The following is a 17,259-nucleotide window of genomic DNA, read 5'->3' on the forward strand; positions in this document are numbered from 1 at the left end:
GTTAGTTGATTCCCCATCCCCGGCCTGAGATTATTTCATATTTTAGAAAATGAGAAGGGTTAGAGTCCCCTGGGGCCTTAGAAGCATCAATGAGGAGCAGGAAGGGCCATCAAGGCCATCTGCATTTTCAGCACCACCCAATTCTCACCCAGCACAACCTTGGTTCCATGAGTGAGCAGGACAGCAGCTGTTGACTAAATACATCTTGGTTATTTTGAAGGGTCAAGTAACTGGGTAAATGCCAGGGAAAATGCCAGCCTACATTGGCAGAGAGAATTGGCTCACCTGGGAAATCACAGGAAAGAAGGATGAACCTCATTCTATATGGCCCTAAAAGGCCAAACAACAACTTTGGTTGGTCTTGGGAAGACCTTCCTATAAGTTCCATAATGGGAGGTGCTGTATGGCCTCTTCTTGGCATTTCTCAAATATGCTTTGGAAGAGATTTCTATGAAGGTACCAGGTTGACTAATCACATGATTTCCAAGCTAAGTAACCTTAGAAATTATCTCATTGACTTCACATTTTATAGATGAGGGAACTATGGTCCATTGAAGTAAAAGGAATGAAGGTCACAAGAGTACAGGATTTGAACCCAGAACCCAAATTTTATGAGTTTTCCATTGAACTGCCTCTCCTTTTTGGGTCTCCTACTAACATAGGAATTCTGTGATTCAAATGAAATCACTAAGAAAAGTGTATGAAGGTGACATTGATAAATACCATGTTGCGAGGAAGCATGGGACAGTGGAAAAGAGAAAGGACTATGTATGATACCAGAGATCCCAGGCTCAAATCCCAGCCCGACACTAACCTCCTGGGTTAGACAGTCAGGAACCTCTCGGTCCTCAGTTCCCTTATCTCTAGAATGAAGTGTCTAGACAAGATGACTCTGAGGTTCCTTCTGGTCCCTGATCTTTGACATTCCACACTGTCCCCCATAAGGGGGAACCAAATAAATGGGAGAAGTTAGAAAAAAAGGGAGAGAATCTCTCCAGTCATCTCTGACTTAGAGGTAGGCAAGTAGTGTGATGGATAGAACACAGGTCTTGCTAACAGGATAAACACAAGTTCAAATCCTACCTCAGATACTGACAGGCTAAGTGAGCCTGGCCTATTTCCTTAGTCCTTCACTGCCTCAGTTTTCTTCTCTGAAAAAATGGGAGGATTGGTCTGAATGATCTTTAAAGCCCCTTCCAGCTCTGAATCTTCTCATCCTAGTGGGTGTGCTACCTCAACTACACCCAAATTCCCACTTGTGCTCCCCAAAGTCAGGGGATGGGGTGCACTGTCAACCTACAGATAAAAAGGACTCCTCAATCAGGTGGAATACCAATAATCATGACTTCAAATTTACATAGCACCTAAAAGTTTCCATGCTAGCTCTCCTTTTCAGCTAATCATAAGGAGATTTGAAAGGGAGTGCACTTAAGCAAAGGCATCTCTGTTTATTTTTATGGGCTGCCCCTTCACACCTGGAATTCTCTCCTTTCTTGTCTCCACTTTTGGGTTTCTCCATCTTCCTTCAACTCTCAACTTCTTTCTCTAAGAAACCTTTCCAGATTCCCCCTAATACCAGGACCTTCCCTCTACTGATCAGCCCCAATTTACCCTGCCTAGGGATAGTTTTTATGTAGTTGGTCACATGTCTTCCACCTACCCTCCTGCCATTAGACTGTGATGCCAGCAACTGGTTTTTGGCTGTTTTTGTGTCCCTAGAGCCTGGCACACAGTAGACATCTACTAAATGCTTGTTGCCTGTTTGTCTACCATTGTTTTCTCCATTATAGGCCTGGGACCATAGTAGGTATTTAATAAACATTTATTGATTGCTTAATTGATTGCTCTGTGTGTGTGAGAGAGAGAGAGAGACAGAGAGAGACAGAGACAGAGACAGAGACAGAGACAGAGAGAAAAAGAGAGTGACAGAAAGAGAGGAGAGGAGAGGAAAGGAAAACAAAGGAGAGGGGAAGAAAGGAAAGGAGTGGGATTGAGGAAGGGATGGAGGGAGGAAGAGAAATGGGGAGAAAGAGAGAAAGAGGGAAGAAGGGAGGGGAAGGAGAGAGGGAGACAGAGAGAGACAGAGGTGGTAGAGAGAAGGAGAGAGGGAGAGACAGAGACAGAGACAGATACAGAGAAAGAGAAAGAGAGAAAAAGAGAGAGACAGAAAGAGAGTAGAGGAGAGGAAAGGAAAACAAAGGAGAGGGGAAGAAAGGAAAGGAGTGGGATTGAGGAAGGGATGGAGGGAGGAAGAGAAATGGGGAGAAAGAGAGAAAGAGGGAAGAAGGGAGAGGAAGGAGAGAGGGAGACAGAGAGAGACAGAGGTGGGAGAGAGGAGAGAGGGAGAGACAGAGACAGAGAGAGGGGGAGGAAAAGGAGAGAGGGAGGTGGGGGGGCAGAGAGAGAGAGAGAGCACAACAGACAAATATCCAGAAACAGAGATTGAGCATTCATTACAGGAATATTATTCCCATGAAATAAAGGGATTCCAACAGAGATGGAGCCAAAGGACACATACAGATAGTTACCTCTCTCTAGACAATGTGCAGATTCTGAGAAATACTTAACTAAAGAGCAAACTGACATGTTTATAGAGCGTTTCACATCTCAAAATCCCATCTGCGATTTTACCCCACAAGTATCCCTTCCACCAGGGTCGAGCGCATCCATAGTGCCTTTCTTTTCTGCGTCCCAGGCTTTTCTGACAGACTTGGAAACCCATGGCCCCTTTCTTCAAGCAATGCCTTTAAACCCCATCATTAAAGGCAATGGTAGCATTCAGTGAGAGATTGGTAGAAATTCAGGAGTAATCCCCTTTTTTCATCTGAGTCCACAATTCCCCGAAATCTAACTATGGCTTTACCTCCAAGGCTGAGGGGGTTCACGGACCACAGGTTGAGTCCCTGCCATAGTAAATGTTTTTTATGATTTGCTACCACTGAAATCATCACTCAGCAGATAAACTGGAAATGAACTCCTTGTATTTAGGTAGGTTCTTTGAACCTTGCCTGGCCCACATCCAAAGCTTTTCTAAGCAGAATTTGCTAGAGCTTAGGCATAGCATTCAAGGCTCTTCGTCCCCTTCCTACTAGAATGAGGCACCAGAAGAGAATGTCTGTGTATTTCACATATTTCTGTGACACTCACAAGGAAAATGCTATTGCTGGATTGCCATAAAAGTCAGCTACCCAATGGAAAGCAGTCCGTTTAATGGTCCTTCCAACACAAACAGGAGCATGTATCCAGCAACCCTCAGATGCTCCATTGAAATGTATGCTTTTCATCTGGACTTCTGATCTCCTGGAGGCCTAATCTATCTGCAGGCCCTCAAGTTCTGTCATCACTTCAGGGCTGTGTTAATAAATCCAGTGGGCATTGTTCTTCAACCCGAATGAGGAGCCACGGGGACACTGAAGGAGCATTACTGGAATGATCGAGTTTAGAGGAGAAGTACAAATCTGTCCTCAAACAAATGTGGGATCTGCAAGGCTATAGACTTCTAAACAAATTCTGAGCATGAAAGTGCACCCCTAAAAATAGCTTACAAATACTTTATGATATTGAGGGTGCTATCTCTGCCCCCCCCCATTAGAAGAGAAGCTCCTTGAGTGCAGGGACTGACTTTACTTCTATTTTTCATCCCCAGCTCTTGGCACACAATAAGAGTTTAATAACTCCATTACTGTTTATTTCATTTCATATGAATTTATTTCTTTATTGTCCATTCATTGGTTCTTTCCTTCCTTTTATTCAATGAGTGCTAGAAGAGGCCTTGGAGGTCACAAAAGCTGAGTCTCAAGAACAGAAGGGGCCCCAGGGCCTCGTCTAACAAGGATCGTCCCCCTAAAGCCATCATCCAGATTGCTTGAAGACTTCAAGTGAAGAAGAGGCTACTATACCTAAAAAGTCTTCATCACTAAGACTTTCCTGGCATCCAAACTAAATCCTCCTGTCTGAAGTTTCTACCTGTTCCTAGATCTGCTCTCTGGGACCAAATAAAACACTTCCAGTCCTTCTTCCATCCCTTAAATACTTGAAGATGGTTAATTGATCATGATCTCTCCCCCTATCCTCCCAGTCTTTTCTTCTCCAATCAGAATACCTTCATTTTCTTAAAGTAATCTTCCCATGGCTTGACCCTGAGGTTCTTCACCAAACATGACCGCCATCTTCTTTGTGCTCTCCAGCTTCTGGAAGTTTTCTTTGAAATGAGACAGGTACCCAGTTCTGCGCATGGTACTCTGCTTGGGATCTGACCTGGGTACAGTACAGTACTTTTGGCACTTCCCTAGTGCCTGTCTAAATGCTAATTAATGCTCAGGATAACCTAAGGGAAGGCGATAGGGATCGTAGATCTGGAGCTAGAAGGGACCTTAAAGGCAACCTAATTACCTAATCTGATCACTTTCAGTTATATTATGAAGAAATTACCATTCAGATTATATCATTGTTAGCCCATATGTGTAATACAGTGCTGTAGGCAACTCTAAGAATTACAGAGGAGTTGTCAATCTGCATGTCAGAGGGAGTTTCTACACCACAAGTTTCTTAGACTAATTATAGCCCAGGCCACATACCTGAAGCTGCCTCCAGCTGCATCTTCACCCCAGGACCTTTCCAAGGAGCCTTCCTGAACAGCTGTACTATTGGGCCAGGGGGTCTCCCTATCTCAAGATTCTCCCCACTGGAATCCATCAGCTGCCTACAGGATTGTCCTAACAGCAGATCTAACTGTCATCCCCTTCACGATCAACTCCAGTGGCTCCCTCTTGCCTCCAAGATCACCTGGCAAATCCTCTTTTGGCTTTTAAAGCCCCTCCCAACCTGACCCCTTATGACTCTTCCAATCTCTTCACACTCAACTCCCTCTCCATATACTTTCTAATTCAGATATACTTGCTGTGTCTGCACTGGCCATTTGCACCTCATGTCTGAGATGCTCTCCCTTCTCCCGTCTATCTCCTGATTTCTTTTTCAAGACTCAGATCAAATCCCGTCATCTGCAGAAGGTTTTCCCATCCCCAAAGCAGTTCCTTCCCTCTGAGATTATCTTCCATTTGAGCTGTATACATCTTGTAAGTCTCTAATTATTTACAATGGCTCCTCCGTTAGAATGAATGGAAGTTCTCTGAAAGTAGACTTTATTTTTTGCCTTTCTAGATAGCTCCAGCAATTAGCACATTGCTTGGCACGTAGTAAATGCTTGCTTAATGAAGGTTTATTGGTTGATTGAATGATCAAAGGCCTAGACCAAAAGTAGGGGAAGGGGATCAAAGACAATTTTTTGAAAAGGATGAAAATGTTGGAAAGAAGTGAAAAATGACCATCTCTAGAGAAGAACTGAACCAAATGTCAACAGATTTTTAATTGGCCACCCATGTTCTCACTTCAATCTGCTGCACTAATGGGGGCTGGGGAGGAATCTTAGAGCAGAGCCTAGTATAAACTGCTATTAGCAATGTCCTTCCCAAGACCTTGATTTTGTAAAGCTCACCCTTAAATATTTTCATTATTAAATGGCAGATCACAGCATGTTGATGCTCTATTTGGATCTGCTACAGATTTAAAAAGAGCCTACTCAGGGTAGCTGGGTGGCTATCTTAATGGATAGAGAGCCTGACCTGGAGACAAGAGGTTCTGGGTCCAAATGTGGCCTGAGACACTTCCTAGCTGTGTGACCCTGGGCAAGTCACTTAATCCCCATTGCCTAGTCCTTACCACTCTTCTGCCTACACGGTATTGATCCATTCTAAGATGGAAGGCGAGGGTTTAAAAGAAAAGAGCCTACTCATGATTTTTCAATTCTATATCTGGGCATCATTTATCCTCTTCAAAACCACACAGACTAAATATTAAAAGAATAAGGAAAATAGCAAGCTCGACATACACCAGCCATTGAGCACTGCAACACAGTCTACAAAATGCATGACCTACGCAAGCTTTTGGTAACCAAAGACAGATGAGAAACTATCTCTTTCTCCTGGTGCAGACCAGGAAGTTGAGGTGGGGCAAATGGGTTGGATCTACTAATGGAGGAGAGGTAGGAAGGTAGGAATAAGAAGCAGGGGGTCCTGCTGGTCTTCTGCCCTGAGTCAGTGGTCGCCAGACTTTAAATATCAGCTCATCCAACCCCTTTCTTTTCTAGAGGAGGAAGATGAGGTTCAGAGGGAGGAGGTGACTTTCCCCAAATCATGTACTTGGGAAGAGGCAGAAATACTAGAGTCTCCTCCAATGCCTTTCCCACAATACCAAGGGACTCCTTCTGAGCTCAGTCTGATAGACTGGTCATGGTCCAAACTACTCTGCAAGAGTTCTGTTAATGAGTGATACAGAAATAGCTTCGGGGGGCAGGGGGTTAAGTTAGATATCTGTTTAAAGGAGCTCAGTTGCTGAGAGATGGCATTAACATCTCAGACATAATAATGCTTAGGAGAAATTTCCAAACTCATAAATCAGACAGGTTTGGGGGTCACTCTTCCTACTAAAAAACTAAAACCTCCACCAAATGTGTAGAGTGTTAGGATTGCCTTATAAAACTGATGGCTTACATTATTAACCTATTAATCAAAAGAACTCATATTGGACAAGTGTGGAAATACATTGAGGAGGAAGAGAAGGGGAGGGACCAAGGCATCTCACCCAACCCCACAATTTCATTGAGCCACAGGGGTGATGTGACTTGCCTACATGGGTCAATAATCACATAAGTAGGAATTTGAACCCAGGTTCCTGTCCTGTCCGCTTCATCAAGCTGTTGCTTTAGTCTAGGTGATGGGATTTGACTCATGATGGCATGTCAGAATCTGGTAGAATGGAAGCTCCTTGAGGGCAGAAACTGTTTTGATCTTGCTTCTATATCCCTAGACCTTGGCACAGTGACTTTCCCAGAGTAGTAAGTATTTCATAAATGGTTGCTTAATTGAACTGAATATCTTGTGTTCAAACCACTGTACCGTGGCAAGTAACTGGATGTCCATCCATCCCAGTGTGGGTGCTAGCTACACTCCTTTCTTAGCCTGAAGGACCTTGTACTGCATGCCACACCCATCGGATGGCAGTACAGACCACCTGATGCCCCTCACCCCACAAGGCTTGAGCAAGAATGCCTTTATGAGATGATGCTAGAATCGGAGGATCACAGATGCGGAGTGAGGATGGATCTTGGAGGCCATCATGACCAAAAACAGAAAACAGAAGCCCCAGAAAGGGAGGGTAACTTGCCCAAAGTCATGCAAGTAGAAAGTAGAAGAGTCAGGATTTGAACCCACATCCTCAGGCTCCAAATCAGAGGTCATTAATGGAATCTAATCTTGATTTCTTCAATTCCCACTACAAGATAAGGCATGTGCTTAGAGTTACTTACTTAGAATCAAGCCAACTCCATTGGCGAGCGATCCAACCCAAGCAGTCTTTCCTTTTCCTTCCTTGTAAACATCCAACCACTCAATGTATAAGACTCCAACTGCCAACGGGGATCCATAGCACAAAAACTGAGTAAAGAAGGAGGCCACGACAATCACCCAGCCCCATCCGCCATCGGGAGGCTTTTTTGGTTCCATTATTAAGCGAAATCAGGAGGTGGTTCACAGGCAGGTCCTGAGCAAAAACACAAACGTAAAAAAAAGGACATTTAGAACTCAGTGGAGGTTATACTCTGTAAAGCTATTGACCCATTCATTCATTCGAACCCAGATGTGCAAAGCCCAAATGAAAAAGAGCTTGAGCCTGCCTTCAAGGAACTTACATTCCTATAAAAAAGGAAACAAATAAACAAACGCAATTGAGTGAGAGAGAGCATAAGCCAGTCAAAAAGAGCATATTCACTTTCTCATACTTAATAATTAAAAAAATATATACGTATGAATAGCAATATAGGCAAAAATCTTTGGACTCTCCAATTCAGGACAAGATATTTTTGGAAGTTCAGCTTTCCTAACTTCATGATTCTCTTGATGCAATCAATCCCACATACTTTGGCAGCTGCAGGGAAGCTTTGAACTCAAGACCTTTGACCATGCGACAAATGCTTACTTAACAATTCCCCCACACCAGGCTGATTCCTACTGAAAAGGTAAAGGCTTAGGATCATGGATTTCAAACTGGAAGGAATCTTAAGAGCTCATCAAAATCAATTTGCAGAGAAAATGAGACCTATCAAGGCTTCAAGGTTCAACCAGTCCATAAACATTTATTAAGCACTTATAAAAGACCACACATTGTGGGCGTGCAAAGACAATGACCAAATCGTCCCTGTCTTCAAGGAGCTTCCATGGGGGAGACCATGTGACATATGACAGATAACCCCCAAAATAAAGAATCTAGGGGTGGGGGGAGAGGGCAGGAAAGGCTTCAGGAAGAGAAATCCACGTGATCATGGATCAGAGCCAGAAGGCATCTTAGAAGGCATCTAGTCCAAGTCCTTGGATTTTCAGAGGAAGAAACTGGCCTAAGGTCATAATGAGTAATAGATAGCTGAACCAGGACGAGAAAGTCCTCTCTCCACCATATTGGAGGGCCTGATTCTCTAGTCTCCCATTTATCACTGGAGATTTAATCATCTACCCACTGTTAGAACAACCTGTTCATTTTTTAGCTGAGGGGCACTCTGATGATCCCTGGGTCCACATGGCCCTCTTCTCTGATGTTTCCCAGTTTTCTATTAAATGAAAAGTGAGAAGTATAATCATAATCACTCAGAGCCCCCAGTTAGGAAAATTCCTAACAGGCAGGGATTTGACTCTCTGCGTTGCTTTCCATTTATATTCATCCCTAGCTAAGCTGACCCTTGCCTTCTTTATGGCTGAAGCAAGGATACAGATTACCAGAAATATCCAGGTAAAGAATCAGACAGAGGGAGCAGCTGGGTAACTCAGAAGATGGAGAGCCAAGCCTAGAGACTGGAGCTCCTGGACTCAAATCTGGCCTCAGATACTTCCCAGCTGTGTGACCCTGGGCAAGTCACTTGACCCCCATTGCCTAGCCCTTACTGCTCTTCTGCCTTGAAACCAGTACCCATTATTGATTCTAAGATGGTTAGGGTTTAAAAAAAAAAAGAATCAGGCCGAGTAAATGATACTTATGGAGGCAGTTAGGTATAAGTGGAGTTGTGGGTAGAGCACTTCACTGGATCTAGAGTCAAGAAGATCTGAGTACAAATCTAAACTCAGACATGTACTAGCTTTGTGACCCCAAGCAAAACACTTAACATCTGCCTCCATTTTCTTTGCTGTAAAATGGTGATAAAAAGTAATATCTACCTCCAAGGTTTTTTGTGAAGATCAATTGATATTATAGTTGTAAAGCACTTAGCATAGTACCTAGCACATAGTAGGTACATATAAATATTAGTTATTATATTAATAGAGCAGCTAGTTGGTACAGTGGTGGGAAGTCATTCCAAAATTTTTTGTCAAAAAAAAATCCAACCCAAATGGGGTCACAAAGAGTTAGACACAATTGAAATGACTGAATAACAACAAAAAAATATATTAATGAACAGACATAGGAAACAGAAGTTATGGGGAAAAAAAAACTCATTTTTTGGAAGTTCCAGCTATCTTCAAAGAATACGATAACAACCAATAGCTTCAAGCCACATATTCTGCTCTGAGATGTCTATAGGGTTCCTGGAAGCCCAGTTCTACTTTTATTTCTCCCTTTGTCTCTTGCCTCTGTGCTGCTAATTCTTTCTATCCCAGCTCTTAACATCCCCACTCTTCTTTCAGTCTTTCCTTCTCCACCTCTCCAAATCTCTCTATCCCTTCGACTCTCTTCTTCATGACCCTCTCCAGAGAGACTTAAAACTCTTGTGGTAATGGGAAAACTCCCTCCAGGTCTGATCCCATAATAGGTTCTCTTCCCAACCTGGGAAGAAATATAACTCCTATGGTCTGTAGCAACTTGGACCCCCTTGGCTAGGTATGGTCTAAGACTTGGCCAAATGGCTGTTACAGTACCAAAATGGCACAGTTATAATAGTAGTAGGGCTGATAATAATATTTCTGAAGAACTGTGATCTCACTGGTGGCACTCATTATCCCAACGATGGGGCATACTGTCACCTATCCATACTTTCTCACGTGTGTTTTCATCCATCTTCTGCAGAGGGCCAGTCTACCCAATATGGTAGGTGCTTTTACCTTACATGGCTACCAGTCCCTCTCTTATCCCTCTCATCCTCACTACACTTCCTTGGCCAATGACAAGTTTCCTCAATGCCCCTTATAATACTGCTTCTTGATTATTGAAATCATGTAATAAACTGTTTGTGCTCACCATTTGTATCTCTATTACCCTTTGGAGCAACTGTAACTTTGACTTCTCTGAGACTGGGGCATTCCAGATTTACATCCATACAGCACTGACAGATGAATTTTATTATTCAAACAATGGTCCTCATACCAGGGAAGTGTGCCACCATTAGAAGTCTTGCCTGATTTCCTAAATGCAATAGAACCTACTTTCTCATTCCTGTCCAATCTGAGATCCAACTCCCCACCCATCTGCAGTGCCAGCCCCACCCCAGATATACTGATGAAGGGGCTCTGTGTATGGGCTCTATCCATCAGACCACATGCCACAGTCCATATGGTCATTTTTCACCCACTTAATCCAAACCCATGGCCCATATTGGCTTCTTTTCTCTAGGGCACCATGTGGCTTCCATCATAGGGCATCCCACCTTTACAATTCAGGAATCTCTTATGAAAAGAATTCAGTTTCTCAGAGCTATCCTGTGTGTTGTGAAAGGAGAGGGAAGAGACAAAGAGGAAGGCAGGCTCAGGGTGAAGAGAGAAGAGGTCTACTGAATCACTAATTTGGCTTCCCAAGTGGAAGACTTTCAGCTTAAGGGCCCTAGCTCCATTTTAGTTCTGATTGGAATCATGCCAATTGTCTGGATTTTTTCAACTCTTCTCCTCAGCTGAGTAAACCTAGTTTCTTGGGCTTAGGGTAATAGAATTCTATATTATATATTACAGATTTTAATATCCTTGTTTTCATGTATATATTTTCAAGGGCAGCTAAGCGGCTCAATGGATTGAGAGCTAGGTCTTGGGTTAAATGTAGCCTCAGACACTTCCTAGCTGTGTGACCCTCAGCAAATGATTTAACCCCCATTGCTTAACCCTTTCTGCCCTTCTGCCTTGGAACCAACACACAGTCTTGACTCTAAGATGGAAAGTAATAGTTTAAAAGGGGTGGGGTATATTTTGATCTCTTCCAAATATAAATAACAGTGTGCTATTCCTAGCTCAAGATCTAGGTTTCCTTTCCCATTCATCCTTCAAGAAGATTCCAGTATAATCTCCATAAAAGATAAATCTGACCACCTTAGTCTCTTCATCAAGAATCTTCATTGTATCTCAAAGAGATTTTTAAAAATGAGACAAGACCTGTTTGTACCTAAATATTTATAGCTGCTCTTTTTTTGTGGTGGCAAAGAATTGGAAACTAAAGGGATCTCCCTCAATTGTGGAATGGTTGAACAAACTGTGGTATATGATGGTCATGGAACACAATAGTGCCATAAGGAATTATGAATAGGATGATTTCAGAAAGAACCGGAAAGACTTCCATGAACTGATGCAGAGTGAAATAAGCAGCACCAGGAAAACATTGTACACAGTAACAGCAATATTGTGGGATGATCAAATGTGATAGACTTAGCTACTCTCAGCAATACAATGATCCAGAACAATTCTGAGGGGCTTATGGAAAAAGAAGTGCTATCCAGATGAATGCTATGCAGATGAAAGAATATGATTTATCACTTATTTATTTGGGTATATGTTTTGGGGTTTGGTTTTGGAGTGTCACATCCTGTCACTACCTCCCTCCATCCCAACTGTGAGCGCCCTCACTTCTCAAATCTATGTATAGAATGTGTTTTATTCCCCACAATGCTTTGTGTATCCAATAAAGGCTTATGTTTCTGCAGCTCTTTAAAGTTCTTTTCACCCCCTTTTCCCTTTTCAGATGGGAAAACTGAGTCTCAGAGGTGTTTGATAACTTGCCCAGGTCACAGAGCTAATGACAGAAGTTGGACAGATCTACTAACCTTAAAACAAGTGCTCTTTCTATTCCAATCTTCCACTAGGCAAGATTAGAGCCTGATCTGGTCAGGCCAGAAGAGATGGGTGGGTCTTTCCAGGAACACTAAGCTGGCTCTTTCCTTTCCTCCCGCATCCCAGGACTGACTCATCTATTTCCCTTTTTACTGCCAGGAATTTAGAAATTTCTAAAGAACCAAGATCCTCTTTATTTTCCACCTGGATCCAGTTGGGAAACTTTTCGAGTCAGGGCTAAACCAGAGATCTGAAGCAAGATCTGTCTGCCTTTCAAAGGAACACGACTGGGGTCACCCACTCCCTTCATCACTAGGGCAGGGTTGTAGTATCTGGGGGCAGTGAACAGGCCTAGACTCTACCTAGAGGTGGGGTGAAGAGATGAGTCAGGCCCTGGAACATAAAGGGGCTCCATTTGTCCTGGGGACAAGCAAAGAGCAAATAAGTCTTGGGGGTTGGAGTATGACTCACTCCTTTTCTTCCCACAAGGCTGGTCCCCTTTGCTCCCACCTGGGATTGTCTTGGCTGTTTTGAAAAGTAGAGTCAGGGGTATGTGGGGGCAGGCAGGGCAGATAGTTATAGGCAGGAGAGAGATGTAGGAAAGGCCTTTTGTAACACTTACAAAATGTCAAGAAGCCCTGAGTTCAGATCTTGCCTCCCACATTTTGACTATAGCCAAGTTGCAGAGAGTATAATTAGGCTTGATGCTAAGAAAACTGAAAAATCATATCTCAGACTCTTAAAATTCTTAAATGTCCTCATTTGTCTTTGAACCCCCAATATATTGTAGCACTAGGTCCTAACTGAATGTTTACAGCTTTGTAATAAATAGTCCCAAGACCAGCTGCTCTCCCTATAACCTTCTTTTTTTAGGCAGAACAACCTCAGTGCCTTCAATCAATTTTTTTAAACCCATACCTTCTATCTTAGAATCAATACAAGTATTGGTTCTGAGGCAGAAAAGCAGTAAGGGCTAGGCAAATGAAGTTAAGTGACTTGTCCAGGGTCACACAGTTAGGGAGTGTCTGAGGTCAAATTTGAACCCAGGTGCTTCCAACTCCAAGCTTGGCACTCTATCTGTTGAGCCCCTTAGTTCCCCCAATCAGTCTTTAAGTAACACGGACTAGCAAGTCTTCATTACTCTTGCTATCTTTTTTTTCTAGACATTCTCCATCTAACTGACATCTGGCTTTCCTAAAATATGGCACCCAGGAAGGAAGACAATAGTCCATGAGGTCTTACCAGGGCAGAGAACAGTCAAGTCAAGTCAGCGAGCACTTATGAAGCATTTACTAGGTGTGAAGCACTTAGCGAAGCACCAACGATAGGCAAGGCTAGTCGCTGCCTTTGAGAGGCTTACATTCTAATGGAGAAACAATCTGCAAATGACGATGGATAGACAAGACATATACAGAGCAAATTGGAGGTAAACTCAGAGTTTCCCTCTGATATGAAGTAGGAAAGGCTTCTTTTTTAGGGAAAGTAAGATCTGAGCCAAGATTTGGAGGAGGCCAGAGAAGCCAGGAGGGAGACACGAGAAGAGAGAGACATCCAAGTGTGGGAGGCAGCCAGAAAAAAAATGCCTGCTCAGGGGCAGCTAGCTTTGGCACCTTCATGCTTCATCAGATCTGGCAGTCAAGAGATCACTGTTACTTTGAAGGAGAGTTTCCATTGAATGATAAAGTCGGGAGTGGGACTGTAGAGAATTTGGAATTAAGAAAGAGGAAAAGAAGTGGGGGCACCAATTGTTGACAGTTGTCTCCAGGAGTTTAAACATGAAAGAGAGGAAAGATAGTGGGAACAATCAGATCAAGCAAGGGTTGTTTGTTTGATTGTTTGGAAGGACAGGGAGGTGTGGATATTTGTGCAGACAGCAGGGAAGCAGCCAAAAGACAGGAGAAAGATTCATGAGAAAGTAGGGATGGCAGATGGGGCAATCTTCTGAAGAAGGAAGGATGGAACGGCATCCCTTGGCCCTAGTAGAGGGAATTGCCTTGGCAAGAAGGGCCACAACCTCCTCCTATAAGCCCCAGTAAAAAACCAAACCAAACCAAACCAAAAACCTTTCCCAAGTGGTTTTCTAGCTCCTGTTTCAAGGTTACCTCCTTCTTCCAGACTCTGCCTCTCAATAGAACCCCAGGTCACAGTAGCCCACATCATACCACTGACTCAAATTGAGATCGTAGGCTACTAAGATTCCCAGATGTGAGAAGCCAGCTTTCCCGTGATGCACTCAAAAGGTTGGACAATATCCACAGAAAGTGCGGTTCCATGTGAGGCTCTTAATTCTACTGATTGCCCCCAAAGGGTTTGGGGGTTTGTTTTCCTCCCGTGCACACCCATGCTCAGTGTTCAACCCTGGGTTAACTCATGCACAAGTTGCCAAGTCTACAGGTCTTGCAAGGACCTAGGGCTCGAAAGGGCAGTTGAAACCAACTCCCCAAACCTCCATTGTGCAGAGAAGGCATTTCCACTACACTGATTACAAAACTGGGTAGATCCAAGGGAGAAAAGGCTTTTGCCCTGGCTGACTTCACAGGCTTCCAATTTATAGTCAGGGTAACAGAATACTGCTTAGATATGTCAAAGGAGATCATTATGACCTAAAATTTAGCAGATCAGTCCTAGAGAGTTCCCTAAGGTCTGGAGGTGAAGCAACTCGCCTATGGCCCCACCGCAAGTATGTGCCAGAGGTGAGAACTGAATCCAGTCGTGTCTGGCTCTAAATTCATCCTTCTAGCCATCGTGTCACCTTCCCTCTCTAAAAGAACACTAGCTATTTTTAAACAATCCTTTGGGGATTCCAGTGCACCCTAACCCACAAGAAATAGTATAGGCGAGGCACGGGACAGAGTTCTGGTCTCTGACTAAGGCAGAGCTGGGTCATTGCCACAGAGAGCAGGTAACTTCTCTGACTTGGGTAAAGGGCTCTTTCAAATAATAGACTGCAGGTCTAATTTTTTAAAAAGTAAAACAAAAGTATCTCTTCTAGTTTGCTCTTCATGACCAATATGAGGATAATGGACTTGATCTCAGAGCCCCAAGAGTTGGAATGAGCCTTAGAGGGCATCTGGTCCATTCATATCTGCCCAGAAATTTTATCTATCCTATTCTTGACTGGTAGCCATCTAACCTGGCTTCTGATGACAGGGAGCTCATTACCTCCCAAAGCATCCCATTCTACTTTTCAGAGATCTTATTGTGGGTGCTCCCTTATATCGAGTCTAAATCAACTCCCTGCAACTTCTGCACACCCTCACCCCTCCCTCCACTTCTTCTACTAGGCAGGGTCAAGCACAAGGAGTCCAAATTCATTATCTGAGCTCTCTTAAGTGATTTACTAACCCCTGCTCATTCTCCATCCTTAGATGGGTAAGTAGAAGATATAAATGAAGTCCGAGGTGTTCTGGAAGGGAGATATAGGAGAAAACCCAAATCACTGACAAATCAGGGCTTCTCTTCCTCTTCTAAATTCCTTAAGAGGTTTCTAAAGTGGATCCTTCATTCTTTTCAGTCTTTTGAGGGAAAGTCGCAGGCCTCAAAAAACCTAAAAAATGCTAACACACTTCTTGGTGGTTGTTATTATTGTTTTTTAAATTCAGAAATAATATTTTTAAAAGCACAAAAAAAGCTTGTGTGACTAAAATTAAATTTCTGGGTAAAAATGTTGATTTTCTTTAGAAAAAAATTTTAAAGTATCAATATAGAATTATAGCTAATGCTTACAAATTAGATAATGTATCTCAAATATTTTGCAACCTTTAAAAAGTCTACAAAAGCATCAGCTATTATTACCATCACTAATAATAACAATTTTAACCAACCGATGTTAATGTTATCATCCCTTTAGGTAGTTATTCTTGGTGCATCTATTTTCTTAATCATCATTTATATTTTATAATATTACAAATCATCATTTTCTCCTGGCCTGTGCTCCTGAAGTGCTTTTAGCTAAAGTCAGATTCAATATTTAATATTTTATTTCTTTTAAAATTGTACAGGGCTTCCTCTAAAAACTAGCCCTCTCCCACATTGAGTTCCCAGAATAGAAATGTGTGGCTATTCTTAGGTTCAAGTTGCTCTATAAATCTGGATGTTTAAAACTGTAGTTTGTGAGCCCCCATCAGTAAGATTCCCTATAATAATCAAGTAGTAGATATCATTAGCTCAAAGTCAAGGCATTTACTAAAATGAAATTGTCTGAACAATAATAGCATTCTCATGCCTCAATGGGAAAAGGAGGTGTACATACTAAGAGGACAATGGTAGAAAGGCACACACTTAGACAAAACATGTGGTCAAGGTCATTCCTACCTCCAGCATTACAGAGAGCCCTATTGTCTCTTGGTATCCCTCTGCTTTTCCCCTTGACTCAGAATCTCCATTAGGCAGGGTTCTCTAAGCTTGTTCCTCATCCCAGCTCAACACCCAACAGTTAGGGCTAACCTTCTCAATTTACAGAGGTCCCACTCTTCAAAGCTGTTTCCTGTCTCAAGTCTAGACTGGCTCCCCAGTGAGCTTGTCCTACTTTTTAAAAGGATGATCTTTGGCCAGGCAATGGCTAACTGTCCTACAATTCCATTAATTCTCATGGGAGGGATAAAAATTGGAAATCTATATCTGGATCTTGTTTAGAACCCCTCACATTCCTGCCAACCCTTAGAATGTGATAGAGAAAAACCAGCAAGTGAAAAGGAGAGGATCCTTACCTTCAGACTTTCCTTTAAATTTCAGGTATGGGGTGAAAGCTTTTTGGTTTAAGGGAAGAATGACCAGGTAGATCATTGCTTTAGCAACACGTGACTGACCTCAACTCTCTAGAAGATTAAAGGTGCAATGGGAAGCCATGGGTGTCATTTCCCTAACATATCATAGGTAGGAGGACTATGAGAGATGAGGGAAAGAAGGGGGTAAGACTGCAGGGTGCCATGGTGCCAAATGGGCTATATTGGAGGGCAGAGCTTCCAAGTCTACATCTCCGCTCTACACCACTTACTACATGATCTCAGGTAAGCCATCACATCTCTCCAGAGCACAGTTTTGACATCCACAAAACGAAGAAGTTGGATTGGATCATCTCTTATGTCCTTTCTAACTATCAGTCCACAAAGTGGCCCAAAGGGGAGTTAAGGCTTTTGGAAACCCCTGCCAGTTAGTTAGTCAATAAGCAGTGATCAAAACTGGTACTCTATGG

General features: G+C 42.9%; 1 protein-coding gene across 2 annotated transcripts in view; it reads right to left on the bottom strand.

Annotated features, from left to right (window-relative positions):
* SLC16A9 (solute carrier family 16 member 9) overlaps window positions 1-17,259 on the bottom strand; it is a 48,056-nt gene that overhangs the window by 17,826 nt on the left and 12,971 nt on the right. For both annotated transcript variants that reach the window (XM_056795774.1, XM_056795779.1), the window contains exon 2: window positions 7,364-7,596. In XM_056795774.1, coding sequence (XP_056651752.1) covers window positions 7,364-7,559 — 196 coding nt within the window. In that variant the 5' untranslated portion in view covers window positions 7,560-7,596. The remainder of the gene's footprint in view (window positions 1-7,363; window positions 7,597-17,259) is intronic.

Source organism: Monodelphis domestica, chromosome 1, assembly GCF_027887165.1.
Source record: "Monodelphis domestica isolate mMonDom1 chromosome 1, mMonDom1.pri, whole genome shotgun sequence".
NCBI classification, from domain to species: Eukaryota; Metazoa; Chordata; class Mammalia; order Didelphimorphia; family Didelphidae; genus Monodelphis; species Monodelphis domestica.